This window comes from Filicampus tigris, chromosome 9 (genome assembly GCF_054856515.1).
Source record: "Filicampus tigris isolate MCC_2025a chromosome 9, RoL_Ftig_1.0, whole genome shotgun sequence".
NCBI lineage: Eukaryota > Metazoa > Chordata > Actinopteri > Syngnathiformes > Syngnathidae > Filicampus > Filicampus tigris.
In genome coordinates this window covers 325,929-352,926 of record NC_141225.1, presented here as the reverse complement: position 1 = coordinate 352,926, position 26,998 = coordinate 325,929, and the positions used below count along the sequence as shown (strand labels likewise).

Sequence of the window (26,998 nt, the reverse complement as noted above, 5' to 3'; positions counted from 1 at the left end):
ATGGTGGGATTTTTCTGTCTCATAATAAGGTTGTGATGCTTGAAAGTAGTGTTTTTCTCTTGAAAGCCAGCATGTATTTGGACCATTCTTCTAATTTTAAGTGTATTTCACTTATTTTAAATCTTATATATGAGTAATTGTTCTAGATTCAAGAAAGTCATCTACTTGAAGTAAGATTACAAACAGGCATTTTGAGACACAAATATCTCAAAAGTTAGGAAAACAGACTACTATTAAGTGTTTTTGAGTCATAATTATAAGTAATATCGTTCTCAATATAAGACATTATCAGCTCCAAATAAAGCAAGGACTTGAGAATTAGTCTTGTATTTGACATTTATGCAAAAAAACTTTTCCAGGTCAATAAATATACACTGGCTTATATTCTGTAGGGGAAACTCTACATAGCACTACATCACAAAAAATATTTTCAAAACAAATACAAAGAATGAAAAAAATACAAATCACACAAACAATAACATTTGCCTTAAGTGCTTAATAATGAAAATATCTCACAAACCAAACACCTAACTAACCATTATGTGTAGATAAATGGGGGTGCTATTTTGGATCCCACAAGCCTACCGGCCAATAAAAGCCTTCCACTCAGCCATGCTTTTTTTTGTAAGATGATGTGAGATCTCTTGTATGCATGTTGTCCAGTAGGACCTCTGTTTGTATGAGTGACAGCATAGTAGCGACACACTTAGGGTATGTCAGATGTAGGGTGTAATAGTATGCCATCAGGTATAAAACACCTTCGGTGACCTTGTCTTTGGGAAATGTAGTTACGGGCATCTCCTACCACAAGAAGACAGTTGGATGGACTAATAATCAGGACCGGGCAAGAGAGAGGGCCCTTCCTCAAGTAGGAATTGGGGTCTTCTTTTTCCTAAAACACATAAGACATCCTTCTGTCAGAATAATAATTTCTCTGGAACCTTGGCCTTATGGCAAAGAAATTGGTTGCAATCAAATAAATAATAAATGTTTCATTATACAGAATCTTAACTTTTTCATCAAACCAAATGCAAAAGAAAAGGAATTAAAAGCATATAAATAGGAAACTGATTTGGAGCAAGCATATGATACCCGTTTAGTTAGTTTACACTTAAAAAAAAATGCATTGCTCACCTCAAGAACATACACCAGGGCTTGACTTGGATCGCTCACTTTCTTCAGAGGAGCAGAAACAGAGGGGGACAGTGATGGCAGCACACGCAGAATTTCAACAGCCTTTTGCACTGTTGAAAAAAAAAATGTATTTAAATGCTTGAACAAACTGCACTTGAACAAACTGCACCATTCTGATGTCACCATCTTCGGCTTGCCCCTAATGATGCAGTTAACATCAACCTAATACTACTATATCAGTGAGATTCTTCACCCAGTTGGAATAGAGAATTGAGTTGAGAGGATTGAAGAAAGCAGAGAAAAAAGATAAAAAAGGTCCAGACACGAGCACATGACTTGTTAACAAGCTCGCACTCTCACTGTGATCATCATGTAAGTAAAAAACAATGTTTACCTTTGTTCATTCCCATTGGTGGTTTCAGCATTTTTTAGACACACCAATAAACTGCACCTTGAGGCAGAGGTCAAGCCATCTTCCCATTAAATCTCTGATCAAGTTGCAATTGTTCATGTCCAGAATGCGTCGCAGCTCGTCCATCACCTGTAAAATATTTCATCAAAACTGACATGAGTAAATGGCTCCAGAAGTGGAAATCCAAATAAAAAACAGCGAGCGTGTAGTACTATGTATCAACTATGCAGTGAACAATTACTTACATCAGGGCTGTCCAAACTCGGTCCTCAAGGGACCCGGTGTCCTGCCTGTTTTCCATCCATCCCAGCTGTTTCAAGAGATCATGATTGTTATCAAGCTTCTTCAGAGCTTGGTGATGATCTGATCATTTAAATCAGGTGTGTTACCGCAAGAGGAGAATTGGAAAACGGGCAGGAAAGCGGCCCTTGAGGACCGGAGCTGGACACCCCTGCCTTACATGATCAATGTTCTTAAAACAGGGATAAGCTTCGAGAATCTTTTCAGGTCTGTCCTCCTCACGAATGGTATCTGAGTCAATGAATGCTCTTCTGGCTGCAAATTCCAAGTCCAGAAGCTGAGAAACATTCTGGTAGTTTGGATTTTTTCTTTTAAACAAAGCCTGTAGCGCCGAATAGTGTTTGCCCATGGTTGCTCGGCTGTCCACATCTGGATTGGCACTAGCAGTAGGCTTGTTAGCTGTAAGGCATATAGTGATATACTGACATTAAGATGTTTACAAATTACAAATAAATGTCACCCATTAATATTGTACACCTTGTAAATCATTTTTTTCCCCATTCATCTTTGATCATTACATCTAATAATTAATATATACGGATTTCAAAAATTTACAAAATTTATTTACAAATTTACATTATTTATTGGCTAATACAATCAATCACACTGAATTACATGTAGGTGCAAGTACAGTCAAAGATGTTCACACCTCACACACAAAGGGGCAGACAGATATACTCACATTCAGGACTGGGGGGGAGGACTGGTCACTTTCTCAAGTAGACATGGTTGTTTTTCCTCACCTAAAACAAGATATTCCTTGTCAGACATTTTTTCTCAGAATGCTTTATTACAGATTTCTGATTAAAAAAAAAATATATATATATATATATATATATATACACACACACATACACACACATTTATTTTAGACTTCTGGAACCCAATTTAACACTGAAATGTTTAGACCAAAATATAATGAAGTGAAACCTTGAGTGTTACTTACTGAGGGTCATAAAAAGGCAGCCAGTACCAGTGTAATTTAGATGAATATTCATTTTGTATTCATGTGTATAGAACAATACACTGTTAAATAATATGTGTCAGGTACCAGTTATCAGTCCTAAGAAGACAGTCACCTATTTTTTTATTGCCGGAGTCTGAATTGCTACTTCCCTCTGTGGAGTGATCCAAAATCACAGTTGAGTTGCTGGTATCAATTTCATCAATGTCATCTGGGTGTTCAAGACGGCGCCTCTTCGAAGAGCTGCAAAGATTCGTCAATTAATTGATTCAATTATGACTGTTTTAAAATTAAAGTCATGTGGTGATAGATTTTGTAATAAAAGTTGTAAGACCTGAGAATATCACTTGTGCTTTGGGAAAAAAGTTTAACAGCTTCAAGGCGTTATTCAGAAGTGATTAAATAATTAAGTGAAGGGCAATAGAGTCATTCAGCTATAGACTTACCTCTGTGAATGATTCCCATCATGTTTGCGTTTTTGGGGAGATTTCACATTTTGCAATTGTTTGTACAGCTGTCTAAACACTGTGACCTGGACAGACACAATTAAAACTCTTGAGCAAATTGCAACAGTAACTGACCAGATGGAGTCTCTTTGGTCATCAACTCAATGTGTGTCACATACCCATGAATTCTTCAGGCCTTGATCCTGCAGCATTGGGTAGTCTTGTACTATTCTTTTTGCCATTGCTGTAATTTCTGGTTTTGATGGGTATCTGTCTGATCCTTTGTCCCCTCTTGATCTCAGAATTGAAATCATACTGGTCATGGTGTTCGGATGAGTCTGCATCTGAGTTCCTGAGACATCTGGCAGGTGTTCTCTAAGCCCGTTGTAGACAACTGAAAATACCGTTGTCGGACTTGCTCAAGTTCAGTGTCAGTGTGCAACAAATATTCTGGAAAAAATAACTTAATCTTTTCAGATGTTGTGTACTTTGGAGACTTTGCTTTCAAAGGAGTTGATTGTTCCATTGGTGAATCATTAATTGAGAAATTCCCCATGTTTGAGAATTCATGGACAGATTGCTGCAACATAAAAGATAATGAAGTAGATAATGTACAGATTAATTGTGCTAATTAAATAGCAATGCAGAATAATAACAAATTACAGTATTTTAAAACATATGACTAAGAAACTGACCTCCTCTGACACATCATGGCGCAAACTCCACACTGTTTTTCGCCGAAAAAAAGTTCTCTGGGCCTGGAAAAAAATCCCGCAAGTCTTCTCGAGACAAGGTGGTCAGCATTGCCTCGCTGATGTTTGCAGCTACATTGGAAAACATATATCAAAATGAATCAGTGGCCTGAAATCTGCATATATAACAATACATTGAATAAAATAATCTTTAAATAAACAGTATGACTCATAAGTTCTTTTTTTTCCCCCTAAAGTTGGTCGGCTAATCATTTTACATTGTGTGTTACATTTTACTTTAAAAGCTTGTAGACCTATGTTCAGAGATGGGAGTAAATCACACGTGCAAGTAACAAGCAAGTCTCAAGTCTTAACTTTCAAGTCTCAAATCACTGTGGTAATATTCAAACAAGTCAAGTCAAACAAATATCTGATCATCTACCCCAATTTACACAAATGTCGAATTAATCGCACTTCCACTTTAAATATTCGCCTTAATTTGTATTATTATTATTATTGTGCACTGTACTGATTGTTGTGTACCTCTATTTTTCTTGAAACTGCATTTGAACACAACATAATGACTTGCTTGTTTACCATTGCCTAACTGCAATTTTAATGAGCTGACCTTGAAGACACGATTCAATCCTCACATTTCTGCCTAGGCTTAAAAGTACTGTAATACATTACCCCTTAAAACTGACACGGCGACACCGTCCAATCCCTCCATGCTGAGGGCTAAGATAGCTGGTTCGCTTAGCTAAGCTTAGCTTACGTACAGGATGTTCCCTGTAATTTTACACAAAATATAGTCATACATAACAGTTAACCGGCAACGTATATGGCGACGGAAATTCTGGGAACGTAAAAAAGGGAACGCGGGACAAAGTGTTCTTACTTACTTACTTACTTACTTGAGGGGAAATTCAACCAATGTGTTGCGACTCGCGGCCGGACTCCAACGGTTCAAACTTGCAGATGTAAATGACGCGCAGCCCAGTAGACGCATGTGCCGTTTGCGGGTTGATTTTGCCGCAAAGTGGTGCTAGCGGGAGTTACCCTAGCAACAGCTGTTTTACGGCGATGCTGTCCTAGTTGCTGTAGCGAATCTTTGCATCGTGTCGACCTTCGAATCGTCTTCTTGTCCAACATGATTTGGCGTTGCTTCTTGTGTTATATATTTGTGGCGCTGACTCTAAAACAGTTGTTGAGTCACATTAACACCATGCACAGTAAATTTCTGTTTTCACCTATTATTGCATCTTCTACTCTTTTTAGACTGAAGCAATTAATTGAACAGCATTTAAGACATTTCAAACAGCTGTTTCCAGATGTAAATACTACACCCAAACATTACCTGCTGCATCTTCCCTCCCAGATTAAAGCACTAGGTCCTACTGTGAGGCATATGTGTATGCGTTTTGAGTCAAGCCATTGCTTTTTCAAGCAGTGGGCTATAAAAAGCAGTTTTAAGAATATTTGTAAATCTCTCGTGAAACACAACCAACTGTATGAATGTAGTCAGAATGTACACGAGAAACATCCTATTTTTTTGTAATGAAATTGAAATTGGCCCAGCATCTGAGGTGAAAAATATTCACAAAGTAGAAGGAAAGATAAAATAATTCTTAGGAATAGAACGCGTAGAACATGTAGTGTCTGCCCAGTGGATTGTGCAACACGGAAATATACACACAAGTGGAAAATCTTTGGTTATTTCTAATGTTTTCAATAATACCTCAGAGTTTGCACTTGTGAAAAACATCTTCATTATAAATGAATCAGTGTATTGTTTTGAACGCCAACCTCTCTCTACAATTGGTTGGAATGAACAGTATTTATATTATGAGGAAGAGATTCCTCACCTTGCACAAGCAAATATTTTTTTGTGGATACTGAAAATTGTGTGGATTTTACACCATATTATTATGTTAACTTTAATAATGGCATGTACGTTCCATTGAAGTATGATCTCACTGACATCATTGCATGTAACTCTTAATATGAATTCTATCAATTGCTGCAATATGGCATGATTTCATTGGGACAAGCTTGTGACCTGCAGTTTCAATAAGGTTTTGTTGTTTCAATTCAAGTCTGGCCTCTTTCTTGAAACAAGATTTTTCACCATACAACCTACATCCAAAAAGCAGAAAAACATCATGAAGTGTCAAAAAGCTTATTTCATCTAAAATATTTCTCAAAAATAGTTCATTTCAAGATTTTCTCACCTACCAAGATATTCAAGATGTACTGTCTTAAAACAAGGGATTTCCCTCTTTGTGTAATTTTTGTTATGTCATATCGTCTAAAATTAAGCACATAGACAGAATTTGACGAGAAATAAGACAAATGTTCTTGGCAAGATTTCGATTTTTTTCCAGTGAAAGAAGGACATTGGGCAAGAGACTGTCATTAGAAAGAAAATATAGAAAATACCTGATAAGTCTGAAAATAGACAAATTGTAAAGAATGACTGTTTTAGTGACATACAAATAAATAAATGAAAAGATACAACCCCCCGTGAGCCGTCACCTTATCATGGTGAAGGGGTCTGCGCGCCCCAATGATCCTAGGAGCTAAGTTGTCTGGGGCTTTATGCCCCTGGTAGGGTCACCCATGGCAAATAGGTCCTAGGTGAGGGACCAGACTAAGCACGGCTCAAAATGACCCCTTATGAAGACAATAATTAATGGATCATGTTTTCCCTCGCCCGGACGCGGGTCACCGGGGCCCCCCTTCTGGAGCCAGGCCTGCACCCATGGGGCCCGGCCAGGCTCAGCCCGAATAGGACACGTGGGTCCCCCTTCCCATGGGCTCACCACTGGTGGGAGGGGCCAAAGGGGTAGGGTGCCGTGTGAGCTGGGCGGCGGCAGAAGACAGGGACCTTGGCGGTCCGATCCCCGGCAACAAAAACTAGCTCTTGGGACATGGAATGTCACCTCTCTGGCAGGGAAGGAGCCCGAGCTGGTGTGTGAGGCTGAGAGGTTCAGACTAGATATAGTCGGGCTCACCTCCACACACAGCTTGGGTTCTGGTACCAGTCCTCTCGAGAGGGGTTGGACACTCTTCCACTCTGGAGTTGCACAGCGTGAGAGGCGCCAAGCAGGTGTAGGCATACTTATCGCCCCCCGGCTTGGCGCCTGTACATTGGGGTTTACCCCAGTGGACGAGAGGGTAGCCTCCCTCCGCCTCAGGGTGGGGAGATGGGTCCTGACTGTTGTTTGTGCTTATGCACCAAACAGCAGTGCAGAGTACCCACCCTTTTGGAGTATTTGGAGGGTGTGCTGGAGGGCGCTCCACCTGGGGACTCCATCGTTCTGCTGGGGGACTTCAACGCTCACGTGGGCAATGACGGTGAGATCGGAGCTGTGGCCGCAAGGTGGTCGGTGCCTGTCGTGGCGGGAATCCCCGAACCCGCTGGTGGACACCAGCGGCAAGGGATGCTGTCCAGCTGAAGTAGGAGTCCTATCGGGCCTTTTTGGTCTGCGAGACCCCGGAGGCAGCTGACAGGTACCGGCTGGCCAAGCGGAATACAGCTCTGGCGGTTGCTGAGGCAAAAACTCAGGTGTGGGAGGAGTTCGGGGAGCCCATGGAAAATGACTTCCGGACGGCTTTGAGAAAATTCTGGTCCACCATCTGACGTCTCAGGAGAGGGAATCAGTGCACCATTAACACTGTTTATAGTGGAGATGGGGTGCTGCTGACCTCAACTCGGGACGTTGTGGGTCGATGGGGAGAATACTTCGAAGACCTCCTCAATTCCACCGACACGCCTTCCACTGAGGAAGCAGAGCCTGGAGACTCTGAGGTGGGCTCTCCTATCTCTGGGGTTGAAGTAACCGAGGTAGTCAAAAAGCTCTTCGGTGGCAAAGCCCCGGGGGTGGATGAGATCCGTCCGGAGTTCATAAAGGCTCTGGATGTTGAGGGGCTGTCATGGTTGACACGTCTCTACAACATCGCGTGGATATTGGGAACAGTGCCTCTGGATTGGCAGACCGGGGTGGTGGTCCCCCTTTTTAAGAAGGGGGACCGGAGGGTGTGCTCCAATTACAGAAGGGTCACACTCCTCAGCCTCCCCGGCAAGGTCTATTCAGGGGTGCTGGAGAGGAGGGTCCATCGGAAGGTTGAATCTCGGTTTCAGGAGGAGCAATGTGGTTTTTGTCCCGGCCGTGGAACAGTGGACCAGCTCTACACCCTCAGCAGGGTCCTTGAGGGTGCATGGGAGTTCACCCAACCAGTCTACATGTGTTTTGTGGACTTGGAGAAGGCGTTCGACCGTGTCCCTTGGAGAGTTCTGTGGGGGGTGCTTCGGGAGTACGGGGTACCGAGCCCCTGATAAGGGCTGTCCGGTCCCTGTACCACTGATGTCAGAGTTTGGTCCGCATTGCTGGCAGTAAGTCAGATTTGTTTCCAGTGAGGGCTGGACTCCGCCAAGGCTGCCCTTAGTCATTGATTCTGTTCATAACTTTTATGGACAGAATTTCTAGGCGCAGCCGAGGTGTCGAGGGGGTCCGGTTTGGTGGCCTCAGTATTGCATCTCTGCATCTTGCAGATGATGTGGTACTGTTGGCTTCTTCAAGCCGCGATCTACAACTCTCGCTGGAGCGGTTCGCAGCCGAGTGTGAAACGGTCGGAATGAAAATCAGCACATCCAAATCTGAGACCATGGTCCTCAGTCGGAAAAGGGTGGCGTGCCCTCTCCGGGTCGGGGATGGGATTCTGCCCCAAATGGAGGAGTTAAAATATCTTGGGGTCTTGTTCATGAGTGAGGGTAAGATGGAACGGGAAATCGACAGGTGGATCGGTGCAGCGTCTGCTGTGATGCGGACCCTGTGTCGGTCTGTCGTGGTGAAGAAGGAGCTCAGCCGAAAGGCAAAGCTCTCAATTTACCAGTCGATCTACATTCCTACTCTCACCTATGGTCATGAGCTGTGGGTCATGACCGAAAGAACAAGATCTCGGATACAAGCGGCCGAACCGAAATGGGTTTCCCTCGCAGGGTGTTCGGGCTCTCCCTTAGAGATAGGGTGAGAAGTTCGGCCGTCCGGGAGGGACTCAGAGTTGAGCCACTGCTCCTTTGCGTTGAGAGGAGCCAGTTGAGGTGGCTCGGGCATCTGATTAGGATGCCTCCTGGACGCCTCCCTGGTGAGGTGTTCCGGGCATGTCCCACCGGCAGGAGACCCCGAGGACGACCCAGAACATGCTGGAGAGACTATGTCTTCCGGCTTGCCTGGGAATGCCTTGGGATCCTTCCGGAAGAGCTGGAAGATGTTGTTGGGGAGAAGGAAGTCTGGGCTTCCCTGCTGAAGCTGCTGCCTCCGCAACCCGACTTCGGATAAGCAGGAGATAATGGATGGATGGATGGATGGAAAAGATACAAATCAATTAGAACTAGAAGACATGCAAGCAGTAGAGGGTTATCTAAGTTCAAGGACGAAACTTGGAGATATTTTAGAAAGTAGTAAGTAAAAGTTATGTTTTTGTTTGAGCACGTAGTGAAAACAGAAAGGCACACACATACACACCCACACACACACGCACACACACACACACACACACACAATTTAGGGATGTCCAGGGAGACAATCATTATCAGAGTTGCTAGTGGAGCAATAAACGTAGATGTCCTGAGAAAACCACTGGGTATTTATGATTAAGAAACCGGAAAACATGTCAGGGCATCTTTAGTAATGGCTTCGCAGTGTACATTAAATTTGGTAGAGACCTAATGGTTGCATTGAATATTGCCGTTGTTACATGCAAAGATGGAATGATGGCAAAAAGATTGGAAAAAGAAAGAAACGTGTATGTGCGTGAGGGTCATGGGACTCCACAATTTAATTTTGGATTTTGGATGTGGTGTAGATCACATTGAGATAAAAGGAGACCCCTGTTCTTGACAACAAATAGAAACATGAGGTGCTGAAATTGGGAGTTACTGTATTGGTATTTGAATAATACCAATGCAGTAAGAGTAACCACTTTGAGTGATCTGGCAGAAAGGTTGTTTTGCAAGTAGTAACCATACAAATTCACGTGTCTCTAATGAAAATCAAACATGAGCCATAGGCAAATTTAGGCCTTATGGTAGGTATTGGGCAAAAAGCTATAACTACAGACTGCAAGCCGAGATCTGGGAAAAGAAACCCCAATAGCAGTTTCTGGTTTTGATTTAAATTTGAAAGAAAAGATACACACATGTCCCAAAGATATTGTGAAAGTCGCACAATATTCACCAAAGAAATTAACCCTTGTTTGGGCACATTTGATTCTCCATGTTGAAGTCAAATTTGGACTTATGTTGTTGGCATTATTGTGGCATATTAAGAAAAAAAATAAGAAAAGTGAATACTCCAATTACCGCCAAATTATTCAGCACAAGCAACTGAACCACCGGTAGTTATTTTAACAGAAGTATGTTAACTGATGAAATATAAAAGAGAGACTATCTAGACCAGAGGTGCTCAATACGTTGATCGTGATCTACCAGTCGATCGCAAAGGTAGCATCGGCAGATCGCATGATAAAAAAACAAAAACTAGATGTTCATAGTTAATTGTGTTGTGCAATATTGACTCATACGGTTATGCAACGTACATCAACACATATTGTACATATACAGCATCCGCTATATATTTGAAAATAAATGTATGTTCTGCATTTTTGTATGTGAGTAGGACCCACCAACTACAAACATTGAAAACATACCCTTCCCGGTAGGTAGATCATTTTGACTTGGTCATTTTATAAGTAGCTCACATGCTGAAACGTGTGAGCAGTCTGATCTAGACAGATAAACAATATGAATTTTCTACCTTATGTCTGTTTGCTGCACAATGGGAGAATTGAGGAATTAAATCATCAACCAGAAAACTAATGATACAATGTAAAGCTTGTCACCTTGTTGCTTGAGGCAGTGTTACTCCCTCATGCAATAGTCGAGTGCAAGTGTAGTAAAAAAAGAAAAGAAAAATCTGAAAAAAATATTTGTGAACTATTGCTAGTTTTAATGCTTGCTTGGGACTAGTCTTGTCAATAATAGCAAACCCTTTATCCAGATGGTAGATTGCAAAGGTCATTTTGTGACCTCAGTTTTAGTGTAGCACACACATCAGGTACAGACAGTGTGTCCTGGGGGAACGCATTTGCAGATAAAATAACTAAGTTAGCAGCTACAGGACAGGAACATGTGTTAGCGATGGAAGATAACGTACATTTAGACAAAGACACATTAAGCGACATACAACAACGTCTCAAAGTTGAACAACAAGAACTTCGGAAGAAAAAAGGCGCAACTTTACAAGACATCTAAGTATGACCAAACAACGAACCTATCCCATAAAAAAAAAAAAAAAAAAAAAAAATATATATATATATATATATATATATATATATATATATATATATATATATGTATATATATATATATATATATATATATATATATATATATATATATATATATATATATATATATATATTTTTTTTTTTTACATATATTTATATATATATATATATATATATATATATATATATATATATATATATATATATATATATGTATATATATATATATATATATATATATATATATATATATATATATATATATATATATAAATATATGTATATATATATATATATATATATGTATATATATATATATATATATATATATATATATATATATATATATATATATATATATATATATATATATATATATATATATATATATAAATGGGCTGATATATTGAATCATGGTGCACCACATGCTTCAAAAGGAGGGATCATTGGTACTATACATCAATATTATACAACTTATGCTTTTAATTCTTATTAAAAAAAATATAATTAGGGCATGATTGACATGTGCAAGGCACAATCCACAAGGTAATTTGAGGCCACTAGAGGATGTTTCCCTACACCACGATATCCGTTTCAAATTATCCATATGGACTTTATTTAATTAAATCAAAGTGAAGGAAAAAAGATATTGTTTGGTCATCATAGATGCCTTTTCAAAATGGACAGAACTCTTCCCCACCAAAAATCCAGACACATTGACAGTGGCAAAAGCACTTTGTAAGGATATCATTCCTATTTATGGTATTATTGAAAAAATAACTAGTGATAATGGTAACCACTTTGTTAACTAGATTCTGAAAAAGATAGGAGTGATGTTTCACATTGATCTGAAGAATCATTGTGATTACCACCCTCAAAACCTGGTGAAAATAACAAAAATGAGGTGAAGAAAAGAAAAGCCCAAAATGACTTCAGCTGTGTGCACACATCTTGATTTTTCTTTATTTTACCTGGCACATAAATGGTTAACTACAATACTTATTTGACCATTTTTGTCAGGGGTAGCCATGATTGAGTAGCCTAAAGGCCATATCTCATTGAGCGGCGAGTACTTGCAGGGTAGCAATGCAAAATGTAGGCTTCCCCTCCAAAGAAATGGTCAATGAAGTGAAGTCTGCTTGTAATACCAGAGAGCAACCATCTCCCCTGTGGCTTTGTGTTGAGGTGGAAAACATGTGGAAGGGTGGGAGAGAGGGGTCAATTGCATTGCAAACCCCAGGCTTCTGGGGCTAATATACTTTAACATAACAATAGCTCGGCTAATCCCCCGACACCCCCCACCCTTTCCTAATCAAACGACTAGGCCAAGGCAGCCCTAGGTATGTTGAAAAACCATGGGAGTCCTAGTGTTATGAAATGTGCTATTTAAATAAAATTATATTGTAATGTATTGTATTTTCTAAATACATTTCCATACAAATTATAGACACAATTGAGATTAACATGTTGGCTTGAACATTGGCGAGCTTCCTAATTTCTAATGTGGCCCATTTGTAAAATTAATTGCCCAGCCCTGCTCTAGACTGTAGCGTGAATTATTGGCCTTTGATGCTGGGTTGCCAAATATGGTGTTTATCGTCCTTCATACGAAGGCTCATTTACTGTGCGTTTTAGCCTGGTAACCAGCTACTTCAGGGACTTCCAGATGTGTTTCAGCCTCCAGGATTTTACAACAGGATGGCAGAGTCTGGAAGTTGGCATCGCCATGGGGTGTTCCATCTCCCCAGTCCTCTTTGTGGCAGCCTTTGAGATCATCCTCCACGGAGCCCGGCAGACCGTAGGAGGAATAAGGCTACAGACAGGGCAGAGGCTTCCACCACTACGAAGCTACATGGACGAAGTAACGCTAGTGCTTCAGACAGCCCCATGCACAAGGAGGTGTCTGAAGAGATTGGATGAGCTGGTGATGTGGGCAGGCATGAAGATCAAGCCCTCCAAATCACAAAGCCTCTCCCTGCATGGAGGAACCAAGAAAGACAATACCATCTTTGTCCCAGGAGGCAAGCCAATCCCACTTCTGGCCAGTCAGCCCATCCAAAGCCTCGGAAGGCGGTACGATGAAGATCTGTCAGACAAGCAAGCAGGCAATGCAGCACGGAAACAACTCTCAGAAGGCCTGGCGCATATCAACAAGAGCCAGCTCCCTGGAAAGTACAAGTTGTGGTGCCACAACTTCACATTGTACCAAAGGGTGATGTGGCCTCTGAAGATGTGCGAGATTCCATCATCAACAGCCACAGGGTTGGATAGACTAGCCAATTCCTATATTCGGAAGTGGGTGGGCCTACCGCATTGCTTCTCTGAGACAGGGTTGTTTGGTGCAACGTCGCTGCAACTGCCAATCCAGTCCGTCACAATAGGGGTATATAAGCAGGAGAAGGCGAGATTGGTCCTAGAGTTTAAAGAATCCTCAGATCCTACTGAGGAATGGGCTTGTACCAATCCAAACTAGCCGGAAGTGGCAAGCAGGGCCAGAGGTTGTAAAGGCCATCAGCAGGCTTCAACACCAGGAGAGTCGGCAGGGTGCAAGTAGGAAGAGCGGGGCTTGGCTGGGAGATTCTCCGTGCCTCTGGTCCAATGCCACAAAGAGGGAACGGAAATTCATGACAAAACTGGCTGAAATCCTGGAGAGAAGCAGGCATGATGCCAACAACCGGCCTACAGCCAAAGAACTTCCTGTCAGGTTTGTGAAGCCAGGAGAAGGCAGAGCGGACACCAGCCGAAGAGGTCCCCGGAGTGTCCTGGCTCAGGCAAGGGACTGGAGCATGAGGGCTGACATCGGAAAACAGCTGCAGTTCCCCTGTGAGATTACCACCACATCACTCTGGCCAGACATTGTGCTTTGGTCTGTTGCTACCAAGGCTGCCATGCTCATAGAGCTTACCATTCCCTGGGAAGAGGGAATACAAGCTGCCTACGAGCACAAAGCAGCCAAGTACTCAGATCTGGCTGCTGAGTGCAGAGAGGCAGGCTGATCCTCAACCATCTACCTTGTGGAGGTAGGCTGTCGAGGCTTTGTCATCTTATGAACAGCAAGGCTGTTCACGACGTGGGAACAACAGGTGTGAAGCTCTGGAGGGAAACCAAGGCCCTCAAAGAGGAAGCAGACAGAGGAGGTTTCTGGCTGTGGTTGAGGAGAAGGAAGCGATAAAAACTGGGGGTCAAGACAATGAAAGGGGTCAGCTGCAGGGGGTGGTAGGGAGACGTCCCTGCCACCGCTCCGCCACCAGGAGGCGTTCCGGGGTTAAAGTGAGTGATACTCCAATAAGCGGTGGTTCATGGCTGATGACCCTGCAGCTGGCCCCGAGGCGCTGTAGGAGGCGCGTCAGGCATAGTTGCCCCGCAGGAATTAGCACCACACCTGTACAATAAATAGCCAGGTTTAATCGTGAAAGTCTAATGAAATCTGGCACTCTTGGAAAAAATAAATAATTGTCATTCAAAAACCATTGACAGACACCAGAAACAAGCGTGTTCACAAAAAAGTTAATCAGTTCATCAGGTAGAAAAAGCGTCACGATTGCTTCATGTCTCAATGGCCAAACAGGCAACTAAGTTTTTTATCAACACCCACCAAAATTAATTAACCCGCATCTGGCAGTTGTTAATTTAGAACCCTAAATGTATACATGTATATAAAATAACCTGACATTGGAAGACTCACAACACAATACTCACAGGAAAGATCTCTCTTTATGGTGTTCTTTTTCCGTCGAATTGGGAATTCATCAATCTTCAGTTCTCCTTCATCCGAGACATATTCATACTCATCTCTCACTGGCTTGGGTTTATCCTCTTTTAGGTTTGGTATTGTCCCATATATATTTGCGTCAGTCTGAGCTTTAACTGCCTTTGAGCTAAATAGGAAAGAACAGGATGAAGAGGAGCTGCTTAGCTAGGCATTTACTTGGTCCTTGAATTGGCCCAAACTCATATCCAAGAGCAAAGCCAAAATTAAAAGATCAATCTTGCCATGAAATTGATAAAAATTAATTGAAATGTTCTCTTCAAATTTTGGTGTGTTCATAGGTACATGCTTTTATAGTCCTCACAGAGTGATGTTAACGTCACTTCTCAAGCAATGATCTATTTCTATATCATTTCTTGGTGATATATGTAACAGGCCAAGATCTATAAAAAAGTCTCTTGCTAAACCTAACAGGAAGTCTCAATTTTTCATTTACTTTCACGTTTGGCCCCATTTTTGTGACATTTAAAAAAAAATGAAACTGCGGATGTGATAAGGGATGTGAAAAGAGGAAGTTTGTGCATATCCGTGAAATGCTGTTGCCGTGCCAAGGAGCAGTTCGCCAATAAAACGTTAATTTCCAGGGTCTAAACGTATGAAAACTCATGAAACTTTGCACACACATCAGGCCTGACAAAATCACCAATATTTTATTATCTTACTGTTCTTTTTTTAAAAAAAATTGACTCAGTCGCGACCCCCTACAAAATCTCAAAATAGTAAACTATTCATTATTATTATTATTATTATTATTATTATTATTATTATTACCGTATCGGCCCGAATATAAGACGGCCCTGATTATAAGACGACACCCTCTTTTTCAGGACTCAAGTTTGAAAAAGGTTTTTTTGAAGACCGAATTAATCTTTATACAGAAAATAATTACAGTACATCTGAAATAAATGATTATATCAATATATTTGAGAGAAAAAGCATGTTATTTTGCCTCATTCAAATCTTAGTATCTGAACATTTAAATATGTAATCTAAAGTGCAATCACATTCGTCAATAAATGGCTTCTGGTTTTTGAAATGTAAATAAACCAATCTATTGTGATCAAACAACAAAATTGAAATAACTGCATTAACCATCAAAGTGAAGTCAAACTCTAACTGTAGTCTTGAAACAAATCTGAATAAGGAAAAACAGTGCAATACAATAATGCAAACTGGTTTAACTTGAGAGTAGCTGAGATCTGTCATGACAGAACATTACTCTCACAAACTATCTGGATCGCTGTGCGCACGTCATCCTCACGTGACAGGGGTTCGCTGTGGCCTGGGGAGTCAAGTTCAGCATTCGCTTCAATGATATCTGGCGCTATCAAGCGTCGTGAATGGGTATAATGTCTAGACCCCGAATATAAAACGGCACCCACTTTTTCTGTCTTATTTTAATGCAAAAAACACAGTCTTATATTCGGGCCAATACAGTATTGTTTTTTTATTTTTATTTTTTCATTTTAGCAGGGTTAGCGCTTATAGAGGTGTAAATAAATCAGGGGTAGGGAACTCCGGTTCCTTGAGAGACATATCCTGCCTGTTTTGGATCTCTCCCTTCTTCAACACTCCTGACTCAAATGATCAGGATCGTTTCAGACTTCTATCAAGCATGCTGATGAGCTTGGGGCCAAACGTGAAAGTAAATGAAAAATTGAGACTTCCTGTTAGGTTTAGCATATGGCTCCAAGAGACTTTTTTGTAGATCTTGGCCTGTTACATATATGACCAAAATTTAGTCAATCAACAAAGGCTGACCTAATAAAATAATGATGCTGCTGACAGGCCTGATGTGTTTGCAAACGTCCATTAATTTTCATGCATGTCTAGATCCTCAAAAGTAGTGTTGCTTTCTTGGTGAATAGTACATTGCCATGGCAACAGCTTTTCATGAAAAATCACAAACTTTGAGTTGCAACATCATGAAGGGCTAAACACTCTTCCAAGTAAATCTGAGGTTTATGTGAAAACCACTGAGAGAAAAACATAAAAATAAACATTTCCTTTAGCCAGTAGATGACACTACCAGTATGACAAAAATAAGCTCGAAGATGTCTTCAGGCCTAGACTCTCATCAAATACAGTATGTCAAATTTTGTCCAGATATGATCATGTTGGTCAAGTTACAGTAGCTTTTGTAGTCAAGGCGACACCGACTTTTAAATTAAATTCAAAAAGGCGCACTTCCTGTTAGGTGTAGCATATGGCTCCAAGAGACTTTATTTGTTGGTCTTGAGCAGTTAACTATACCACCAAATTTCTGTAGATCTCGGTGAAACATCCAACTGGATCTGCTTTGCTACAAAATTATAGAGGGTGCTAGTGAGCCACTTAAAAAAAATAGCACAATAAAGTCATAAAATATTGATGATTTTGCCAGGCCTAATGTGTTTGCAAAGTTAGATGAGTTCTCTTGCATGTTTACACCTTCAAAATTAGCATTTTTTTATTGGTGAACTGCACGGTTCCATGGCAAACAGCGTCTCGAAAAAAATCACAAACTTCGTGTTGCAACATTCTGAAGGCCTAAACACTGGCTGAGCAAATATGAGGTAAATCTTGTCAACCCGTTGGGACAAAAACATCAAAGAATAAAATATAATTTTCTTGGCGCTACCACGATGATGAACACTAGATCCCTAGATGTCTTCGGACCTAGACTTTGTCATGTAATGTGCCATGTCAAGATGAAGTGATGGTATAATACCCATGACATTAAATGTGGGGTTCCCCAAGGTTCAATTTTAGGCCCAATACCTTTTAATCTGTATATGCTTCCCCTTGGGGGTGTCATCAGGAGACACGGCGTCAGCTTCCACAGCTATGCTGATGACGCACAGCTGTATATTGTCGTGTCTCCTGATGACACAGGACCCATTGATACCCTCTTAAATTGCATTTTGGATATTAAGTCATGGGTGGCAGAGAATTTCCTACAGCTCAATCAGGACAAAACTGAGGTTTTAGTTATCGGCCCTGAAGGTCAGATAGAGAAACATTTACCAAAACTACAAGATTTTAAACCCTCAGAATGTATGAAGAACCCATCTTTGACTCTGAGCTCAGTTTTATTCCTCATATTAAAAATGTAACCAATATAGGTTTCTATCACCTTAAGAACATCGCCAGAGTCCGCCCGTTTCTTTCTCAGGCTAACACAGAAGTGCTGATGCATGCTTTTATTTCCTGTCGTTTAGATTATTGTAACGCCCTGCTCTCTGGCCTCCCCAAAAGAGTATCTTCTTTACAACTACTCCAGAATTCAGCAGCTCGGGTGCTGACGAGAACCAGAGAGCGGGAGGACATTACACCAGTTTTAAAATCGCTGCATTGGCTACCCGTGTGTTTCAGGATCGATTTTAAGGTACTTTTATTAGTTTATAAATGTCTTAATGGTCTTGGGCCATCCTATTTATCTGATTTGTTTTTATCATACCAGCCCTCGCGGATCCTGAGGTCCTCTGGCGCCGGCCTTTTAATTATTCCAAGGGTGAGGACCAAAACGCATGGCGAGGCAGCATTCAGCCATTTTGGTCCTCAACTTTGGAATAGCGTGCCAGAGGACGTCAGGTCTGCAAAGAGGAAGCTCCAGACACACCTTTTTAGTTTGGCTTTTAACTCATTTTAAGTAATTTATCTTTTCTTTTGACTGAGGATCCTTATTCTCTTATTTGACTGATTTTAGTTCTTAAATTATATTATATATACTGTTTTGCTTTTTTTTTTTTTTTTTTAAGTAAATTGTTCTCTGTTGTTGTTAGCTTTTAGCTCCAGTGTTTCCTCATGGGGGGCCCTCCGCGTTGAGGGGGTGGCTGCCCTTCCCACAGGGGCCGTCATCGCAAGGGCTCATTGGGTCCGGGTGGCCGGGGGCCTCTACACTTTGTGTGGGGTCCACCCGGCTTATCTGGGCCGGCGATCTCTGTGATGGCGGCACTCCCTGTGGCCCGTGGGCTGTCATTCCCCTCAGCGTGAACGAGCCCCCCTTGGGTACCCTTTCCTCATATGGTTCCTCTGTGCCTTGTCTTTTTTAACAAAGTTTATCAGGTTGTGTGCTTTGTGTGTATATGTGGGGTGTGTGTGCGTGTGTGTGTAGGTGCGAGTGCTGATGTAATGGCGGATATATATCTTTGGGTTTGTTTGGAGGGAGGGCGGGTGCGGGTCTTCCTTTTTATGTTGTGTTTTGGACATTTTTACTGGACAGCACTTTGAGTTGCATTCTTTTTGTATGAAAAGTGCTATATAAATACATTTGATTTGATTTGATATAATTCTATATTGGTTAAAGCCCTAGTATCATAGGAAGTAAAAGGCCTAAAGTGCACTTTCATATTTTAGACGTGAGATGTCGACATTATTAATTTGACTACTATAAACTCGCCGGCTAGGACAATCCTGTATAAAGTTTAAAAGCATAAATCCTAGTAAAACAAACATACCAAAGTCAATGCCCTTATAATTATTCTCTTGTTGCCTATGCAAGTGTTTTTCACTTGCTTTCCTAATTACCTCAGGTAATTAGACCCCAGTGACCCAAGCACAGATGTGCCACAAGTCCATTCTACATGTTGTGATAGAAACAATAAATGTTGCTTGGAAACTGCTTTGTGTATCAGATAACCCATGTGCATTTGCTCAAAAGGGATGTCACATGCAATGTAAAAGAAGTAAACAAGAACCAGCCTGTTGTCTACATAGGAGAGAATGTGGCAATAAGAATTGTATCTACATCCATCCATCCATCCATTATCTATACCACTTATCCTCACAAGGGTCGCGGGGCGTGCTGGAGCCTATCCCAGCAGTCTTCGGGCAGTAGGCGGCGGACACCCTGAATTAGTTGCCAGGATATCGCAGGGCACACAAAAACAAACATCCACACTCACAATCACACCTAGGGGCAATTTAGAGAGTCCAATCAACTTACCATGTATGTTTTTGGAATGTAGGAGGAAACCGGAGTAGCCGGAGAAATCCCACGCAGGCACGGGGAGAACATGCAAACTCCACACAGGGAGGCTGGGGCCGGGATCTAACCCACGACCTCTGAACTGTGAGGTGGATGTGCTAACCAGTCGACCACCGCGCCGCCTTGTATCTACATGTTATCCATTATATTGCATTGCTTGGACATAAAATATTAAGTACTCAGATTGTTTTAATAACATATTTACGTAGACTAGATATCATAATATCATATGTTTTAAATAAGTGTTTTAGACAATCATAATGTTGATTGATATGAATGTAATAACAGTGCGTGTTCAAGCACCGTATTTGTCACAAACAAGTTGACTGTTATTCACCTGGGAAATGATGTACTTGTACTGTTATTCACCTAGATAATCAAGGTGTTTGTTAACGTCTATAATTAAGTGAGCCAAAGAGACTTGTTTATGAGAATGACAACCCTCAGGCCCCAGGAAAGATGATGGAAAAACAATGGCCGATTACCTCATCGGACTTACTGAGAAAAACAACTTTGACATGCGCAGTTAGTTGAAAATACAACACCCAAACTATGTTTTTCTCAGTAAGAGAGCGCCAGCACATGTGCAGTTAATGTAAAAGCCTCCAGAAAAACAGAGGACATAAAAGACAGAGCCACAAAGGCTCCATACCTTTTTCCTTCTCCTGCTGCGGTTACAAGGAGATGCTTCGACGAGGTGACATTTTTGCATTTTTCTTGGGACTTTTTTCAAACCAAGCAAGAAGGATTTTCCTCCGCCTTTTTGAACATGACCAAATTACTGCTTCAATAAGGTAACTGAAAAGAGTTCACTTTTTATTGTGCGCTTAGGAAATTGGCCAGTCGAGCATCTGAATTTCTTAACTTCCCGATAGTTCCTTATTTTAATTTTATTATTATTTTATTGTTTGGGGCAATTAATAACTGATCAATCTTGAGAGCTCACTTAAATTAATACAACTATTTAATAACTTTCATCCCATTTTCTTATTATTACTATTATCTCTTATTTTACAACTTTAACCGATGTTATACATAGTTTTAAGTTAGCTCTAATTTTACTTTTCATCTTACATTTTCAATAGAATTGTTATTATTACTATTATGATTGATTTGAATTCATAACAAAAAAACATGTCATGTCATGTCATCTTCCAAACCGCTTATCCTATACAGGGTCGCGGGGAGTTGCTGGAGCCTATCCCAGCCGTCAATGGGCGAAGGCAGACTACACCCCGAACTGGTCGCCAGCCAGTCCCAGGGCAACAAAAAAAAAAAAAAAAAAACATAATCATCCAATTCTTTTGCTTATTGACTGTATTATACCTTTAATGAATTAATGGTTGATAAGGAATTATTATTTGAGTATTTAAATTTATTAAATTAAATTCTATAAAATTATTTTAACACTATTATTGTTATTCTACTGATTTAATTCATTCACACCACTCAACCTTTATTGAATGAATGGCTGTGACCTTACTGATAAAAAAAAAGGTCTTGTTTCCTCCTATGAAATTAATTAAATAGCTTTCTCCGGCTAGAGTAAGACCTACAACAAATCCGTACGGTTTTAACAAAAACTGTTAAACTTCCTAGGTCAATAACAAATGCAAACGATTCAAAATGAGCGAAAGCTGCCGTAAAAGTATAGTAGTCATATAAGTAATTCTTAATTCTGTTACTCGTTAAGAATAATTAAATCACTGAGAATCGGATTGGCTATACAAACCTAAAGGCAGTTAGTTGCCTAGGCGTCGCATTAGAACGAGCAAGGGTTAAGGGGAAGTATAACCCATTAAACGGCGTAGTCGGTCAGGATTTTCCCGGTAATCCTGTGGGTAAGCGGAATCTGACAATTTGCATTGACAAAGTTAGTGCAGCTTTGTCGGCAAGGTGCAGCCGGATTTTAAAGTAAATTCAAAATGACGGACTTGGTGTTATATTAAATATATGGCTCCAAGAGACTTTCTTGTAGGTCATGGGCTGTTACATATACCACCAAATTTTTGTAGATCATGGTGAAACGTATAACGGAGGCTTTTTAAAAAAAATTGTAGCGGGGGCCCCTGAGCTAAGTGTTCGTGCATGTTTAAACCCTCAAAATTAGTGTCGTTTTCTTGGAAAACTGCTTGAGGAAAACAAAAACTTCCCGTTTCAACATCATGAAAGCCTAAACACTTTTACGAGAAAATAAGTATTAAATATGGTTAATCAGCTGTGAGAAAAATATCAAAGAATAAAACATTTATTTCCTGTAGCCAGTAGCTAGCACTAACACTGCGATAAAAAAAAAAAAAAGTTTGTTGATGTGCCAGAGTACGGAGTACAGAGTTTTTTTTAAATCTTGGTTCATTGCCATCATCCTAACCACAGCTATAGCAGCCACAATATTACCTCTTCAACCACTACTGCACTCTCTGAGCTACTGCCCCTTGCAACCACATCCTTTCCTTCTTACATTGGTTTGATTGAGAGGCTCACGGATGATTTCAATGGCGTTCTATTAAATACCCTTGACTCTGTAGCACCTCTGTGAAATCATAATTAATGCGTTTGTTACGTCCCACCTAGATTATTCTAATGTACTGCTCTCTGGTCTTCCAAGTCTGGTATTAAAAGTCTGCAGTTTGTTCAAAATGCTGCAGATAGCCTCCTGACAAGGATGAGAACGTTTGATCACATTACCCCAATACTAGCGAACTTGCATTGGCTCCCGGTCGACTTGAGATGCGATTTCAAGGTTTTGTTACTTTCCTATAAGATATTGCACTGCTCAGCACCTTCCTATTTAACTGACTTAATGGTATGTTATGTCCCGAAACCTTCATTTACAACATGCTAGTTTTTTTAAGGATCCCGAGAGCCCAAAAGAAGTCAGCGGGTTCTAGAGCATTTTCTATTTGGTCTCCAGTGCTTTGGAATGCCTTACCCATGGATATTAGAGCCACCATCTCGGGTGGTGCTGGAGGCTATCCCAGATGTCAGTGGGCGAAAGGCAGACTACACCCTGAACTGGTCGCCAGCCAGTCGCAGGGAACACACAGGCACTGTCACTGAGCGGGAACTGATACCACGCTGCCCGCACAGAAATCAGGCGTGTGTACCACTACACCATTAGCAACCCTGGCTCAGTAGTGCCCCCATAAAAAAATTTAATAAAGCATTCCCAGCTGTAGTTTTTACACTATTTTAATTGGGAGGCATATGTAGCAAACTAGGATCAACAAAAAAGACTATACCCAAAACTAGTGGTTCCCAAACAGTTTTGGCTTGTGTTCCTCCGGAACTATTTGTCATCATGAATACCCCTTCACTCATACGCGTTTAGGATTTTTCAAAAGTAGAACGCAACACAACTGATTATTACATGAAAATCATCTTTTGTTAACTTGATTTCAACATTTAATTTGAACTGTTTTTTTAACTCAGATGAAACGAAATATATTTTCCTTGAAAATAAATAATACTGTACCATTGAAAAAACATGATTCAGGATAAGGAAATAACCTGCTTTTGTTATATATGACTCATCACATTACCACAAAAAACTGAAGACATAAATAGCCTTAAAACAGAATTTCAAACTTCAGGATCAAAACACATGGCGGCACGGTGGTTGACTGGTTAGCACGTCTGCCTCACAGTTCAGAGGACGTGGGTTCGCCCCGGCCTCCCTGTGTGGAGTTTGCATGTTCTTTCCGTGCCTGCGTGGGTTTTCTCCGGGCACTCCAGTTTCCTCTCACATTCCAAAAACAAGCATGGTAAGTTGATTGGACTCTCTAAATTGCCCCTAGGTGTGATTGTGAGTGTGGATGTTTGTCTCTGTGTGTCCTGCGATTGGCTGGCAACCAATTCAGGGTGTCCCCCGCCTACTGCCCGAAGAAAACTGGGATAGGCTCCGGCACGCCCCGCGACCCTTGTGAGGATAAGCGGTATCGATAATGGATGGATGGAAAGATCAAAACACTCAACAAGAAAAATATTCAGCGCAGTGGCGGCTGCTGGTCATTCAAATGAGGGGAAGCTCATTTTTTCCACTTCAGACAGATCATCCAATCATCATGCAGAAGCCAAGCGTCCGGGTCAGCCCACTGCACTATTGACCCCCAGAGACGCTGAGCATTTGATGGATGGGATAAAGGCCAGCATTTATCCAATAACCAGCTAGTTCCGTGCAGTGGAACAACACACTCTACAAACCAGTAGACGCTTAGCATCCAACTGTCTAAAAACGCTGTGGCACTGTGGGGGCGATTTTTTTTTCAGGGGCCAGGGTATTTTAGGGGAAGACGAGCTTCCCTTGCAGTCACGACTGTGCCACAGATTATTGATCTCTGAAATAAATTAATACATATTTTCACGTACCTTTGGTTGGGAAACACTGCCCTAAACAGAGCTTGGCATTGCCAAACCGCCACTTAGTTTCCATCGGCATATTTAAACAACCCACGTGGTCCCAGTCGGTCCGAATCAGCCAAACAGTGTCGTGAACAGACTTAACCTGTACGGCATCACACACAGGTGCCACACTCCTGACACGCGGCCAAGTAAGGAACAAATAAAAAATAAAACTGTGTTGTGTACCTTGCGGTCCCACAGTCGCAAGTTTGATGCATTTACACCGATCAATTTCACCGATCACCACGCTGTGCTTGTGTGTGTTGTGTGTCAGTTGTGTTTGTTTGATTTTTTTTTTTTTTTTGGCGGTGTATGTGCTCATAAGGCGCCTGCGTGTGACGTGAATATTCAGGCAAATCGCCGAAATCCACATGCCCTATTTAAAACAATCGAGTCTGTACTCAAGCCCCGTCAACTGACTTGCATTGAGTCGTCCCCTGAAATGTGCGACAAATTCTTGCAGTTTTTCATTGACAAGGTTGCTACACCTAGGGCTCTTGTTTCGAACGCCGCATTTGACCCCTCTGTCCAAGTTCCTTGTTCAGCAGTGTTCGATTCATTTGAGCCGGTTTCTTTGACGTTTTTGGAGGAAGTGGTTTGCCATATGAAACCGTCGGGCTCCCCTTATGACTCCATTCCTCCACACTTCTTTAAGGAGATTGTCCCGACAATTGGTAAATCGGTTTTGGCCATTATCAACAGCAGCCTGTCTTCTGGTGTGGTCCCCCAACAATTTAAGCATGCTGTAGTGAAACCCCTGCTGAAAAAAACTGGCCTTGATCAAGCTGTGCTATGAAATTTTAGACCCATTTCCAAGCTGCCTTTTATGTCTAAAATTCTGGAAAAAGTGGTGCACTCACAGCTAAGATCATACTTGGATAAACACAATGTCATGGAAGTTTTCCAGTCAGGCTTCAAGAAGATGCATAGCACAGAGTCAGCTCTGCTACGTGTTTTCAATGACATCCTCCTGGCAAATGACACTGGAGACCACGTATGTCTCATTTTGTTGGATTTGACTGCAGCTTTTGATACGGTAGACGCAGTATTCTTTTGACTCGCTTGCAACACCAAGTGGGCATTAGTGGATGCGATCTAGAGTGGTTTAGATCCTATTTGGGTGGCAGGACCTTTTCTGTTAGCTTTTCTGTTCCTCTGAGTCCCGCTCTGCCCCTCTTTCGTATGGTGTTCCACAGGGTTCTATTTTGGGTCCATTTCTCTTCTCACTGTATTTGCTGCCCCTGGGTTCCATCCTTAGAAAACACAGTATTTCCTACCACTGCTATGCGGACGACTGTCAAATCTATATCCCGCAAAGCCAAAAAGAGGCTTCCTCCTTAAGACCACTTTTGTCCTGCCTAGAGGACATCAAAGATTGGATGTCACTAAATTTCCTATATTTCAACGAAAAGAAAACAGAAGTTATGGTGTTCGGTCCCAGCGGCTCGTCTCCATTCCACCCTGTTGTTCTGGGCCCCCTGGCTTCATATCTAAAGCCAACAGTCTCAAACTTGGGTTTTCAAATAGACAGTGATCTTAAATTGGACCAGCAAATCAGCACTGTTGTAAAGTCGAGCTTCTTTCACCTTAGACAGCGGGCTAAGGTAAAGCCCCTCCTTTCCCATCAGCACTTAGAAACAGTCATCCATACCTTTGTTACATCTCGGCTAGACTACTGCAATGCACTTTATTTCGGAGTCAGCCAGTCCTCCCTCAAACATCTCCAGTTGGTCCAAGATTCTGCTGCCCGCCTACTAACTGGAGCTCGGAATGGAGCACACCAATTCTGGCCTCCTTCACTGGCTCCCAGTGCATTTTAGGGTTCAATTTAAGATTCTCTTATTTGTCTATAAGTCATTAAATGGCCTGGCCCCGGCGTACCTCTCTGAGCTCCTCCACTCCTACGCACCTTTCCGCAGCCTCAGGTCTGCGGACCAGGCGCTTCTCGGGGTGCCGAGGACCAAGAGGGGATCGAGCCTTTTCAACTGCTGGTCCTTCCCTCTGGAATGATCTCCCATTGGTTGTTAGGCAAGCCCCCTCTCTGTCCATTTTTAAAACCCGGTTGAAGACACATTTCTTTTCTCGGGCTTTTGATCAGACCTGAAATTTTCGGCTCTTTTCCGGTGTCAATTGTATATAGTGTTTTATGTTAATTGATTGGCTTTATTTATTTATATTTTTATTTATATTTCATATTATTTATATCTATATTTATAAATAAGTGTATCACAGTTTTATTGTATTTGTTCTATTTATTGTATTGTTTGTAAAGTGCTTTGTTACAGCTCTAGCTGTTATGAAATGCGCTATATAAATAAAATTGTATTGTATTGTATTGTATTTGGTGGTGGTTAGGCAATGCCTAGCTCTTGCTCTAACCCAAAACCAAGTTCACCTTTTTTTAATATACTTTCAAATTTTGCATAATTTTCCCCCTTTCATACAAGCCATACTTTAACAAACACCTCCAAGAGATTTGATCCACTTGAATTCAAATTATGGGTCTTTCATCTATACATGTTTAAGATGAAAAATTATTCAAAGCTTTTCATTTCATTATA

General features: G+C 41.3%; 1 protein-coding gene and 2 pseudogenes across 3 annotated transcripts in view; 1 reads left to right on the top strand and 2 right to left on the bottom strand.

Moving 5' to 3' along the window:
* phf2 (PHD finger protein 2) overlaps positions 1 to 26,998 on the bottom strand; it is a 271,699-nt gene that overhangs the window by 53,984 nt on the left and 190,717 nt on the right. For both annotated transcript variants that reach the window (XM_086041365.1, XM_086041364.1), the window contains exon 15: positions 14,998 to 15,176. In XM_086041365.1, the coding sequence (XP_085897491.1) occupies positions 14,998 to 15,176 (179 nt within the window). The remainder of the gene's footprint in view (positions 1 to 14,997; positions 15,177 to 26,998) is intronic.
* On the bottom strand, positions 319 to 11,296 carry LOC147141597 (uncharacterized; annotated as a pseudogene). Its single transcript, XR_015088185.1, has 11 exons — positions 4,855 to 11,296; positions 4,639 to 4,737; positions 3,952 to 4,080; positions 3,436 to 3,836; positions 3,257 to 3,342; positions 2,926 to 3,053; positions 2,529 to 2,549; positions 2,007 to 2,245; positions 1,529 to 1,675; positions 1,135 to 1,244; positions 319 to 892 (listed from the first exon to the last, which is right to left on the bottom strand). The product of XR_015088185.1 is annotated as an uncharacterized LOC147141597 (transcript).
* LOC147141596 (uncharacterized) lies at positions 13,025 to 14,294 on the top strand (annotated as a pseudogene).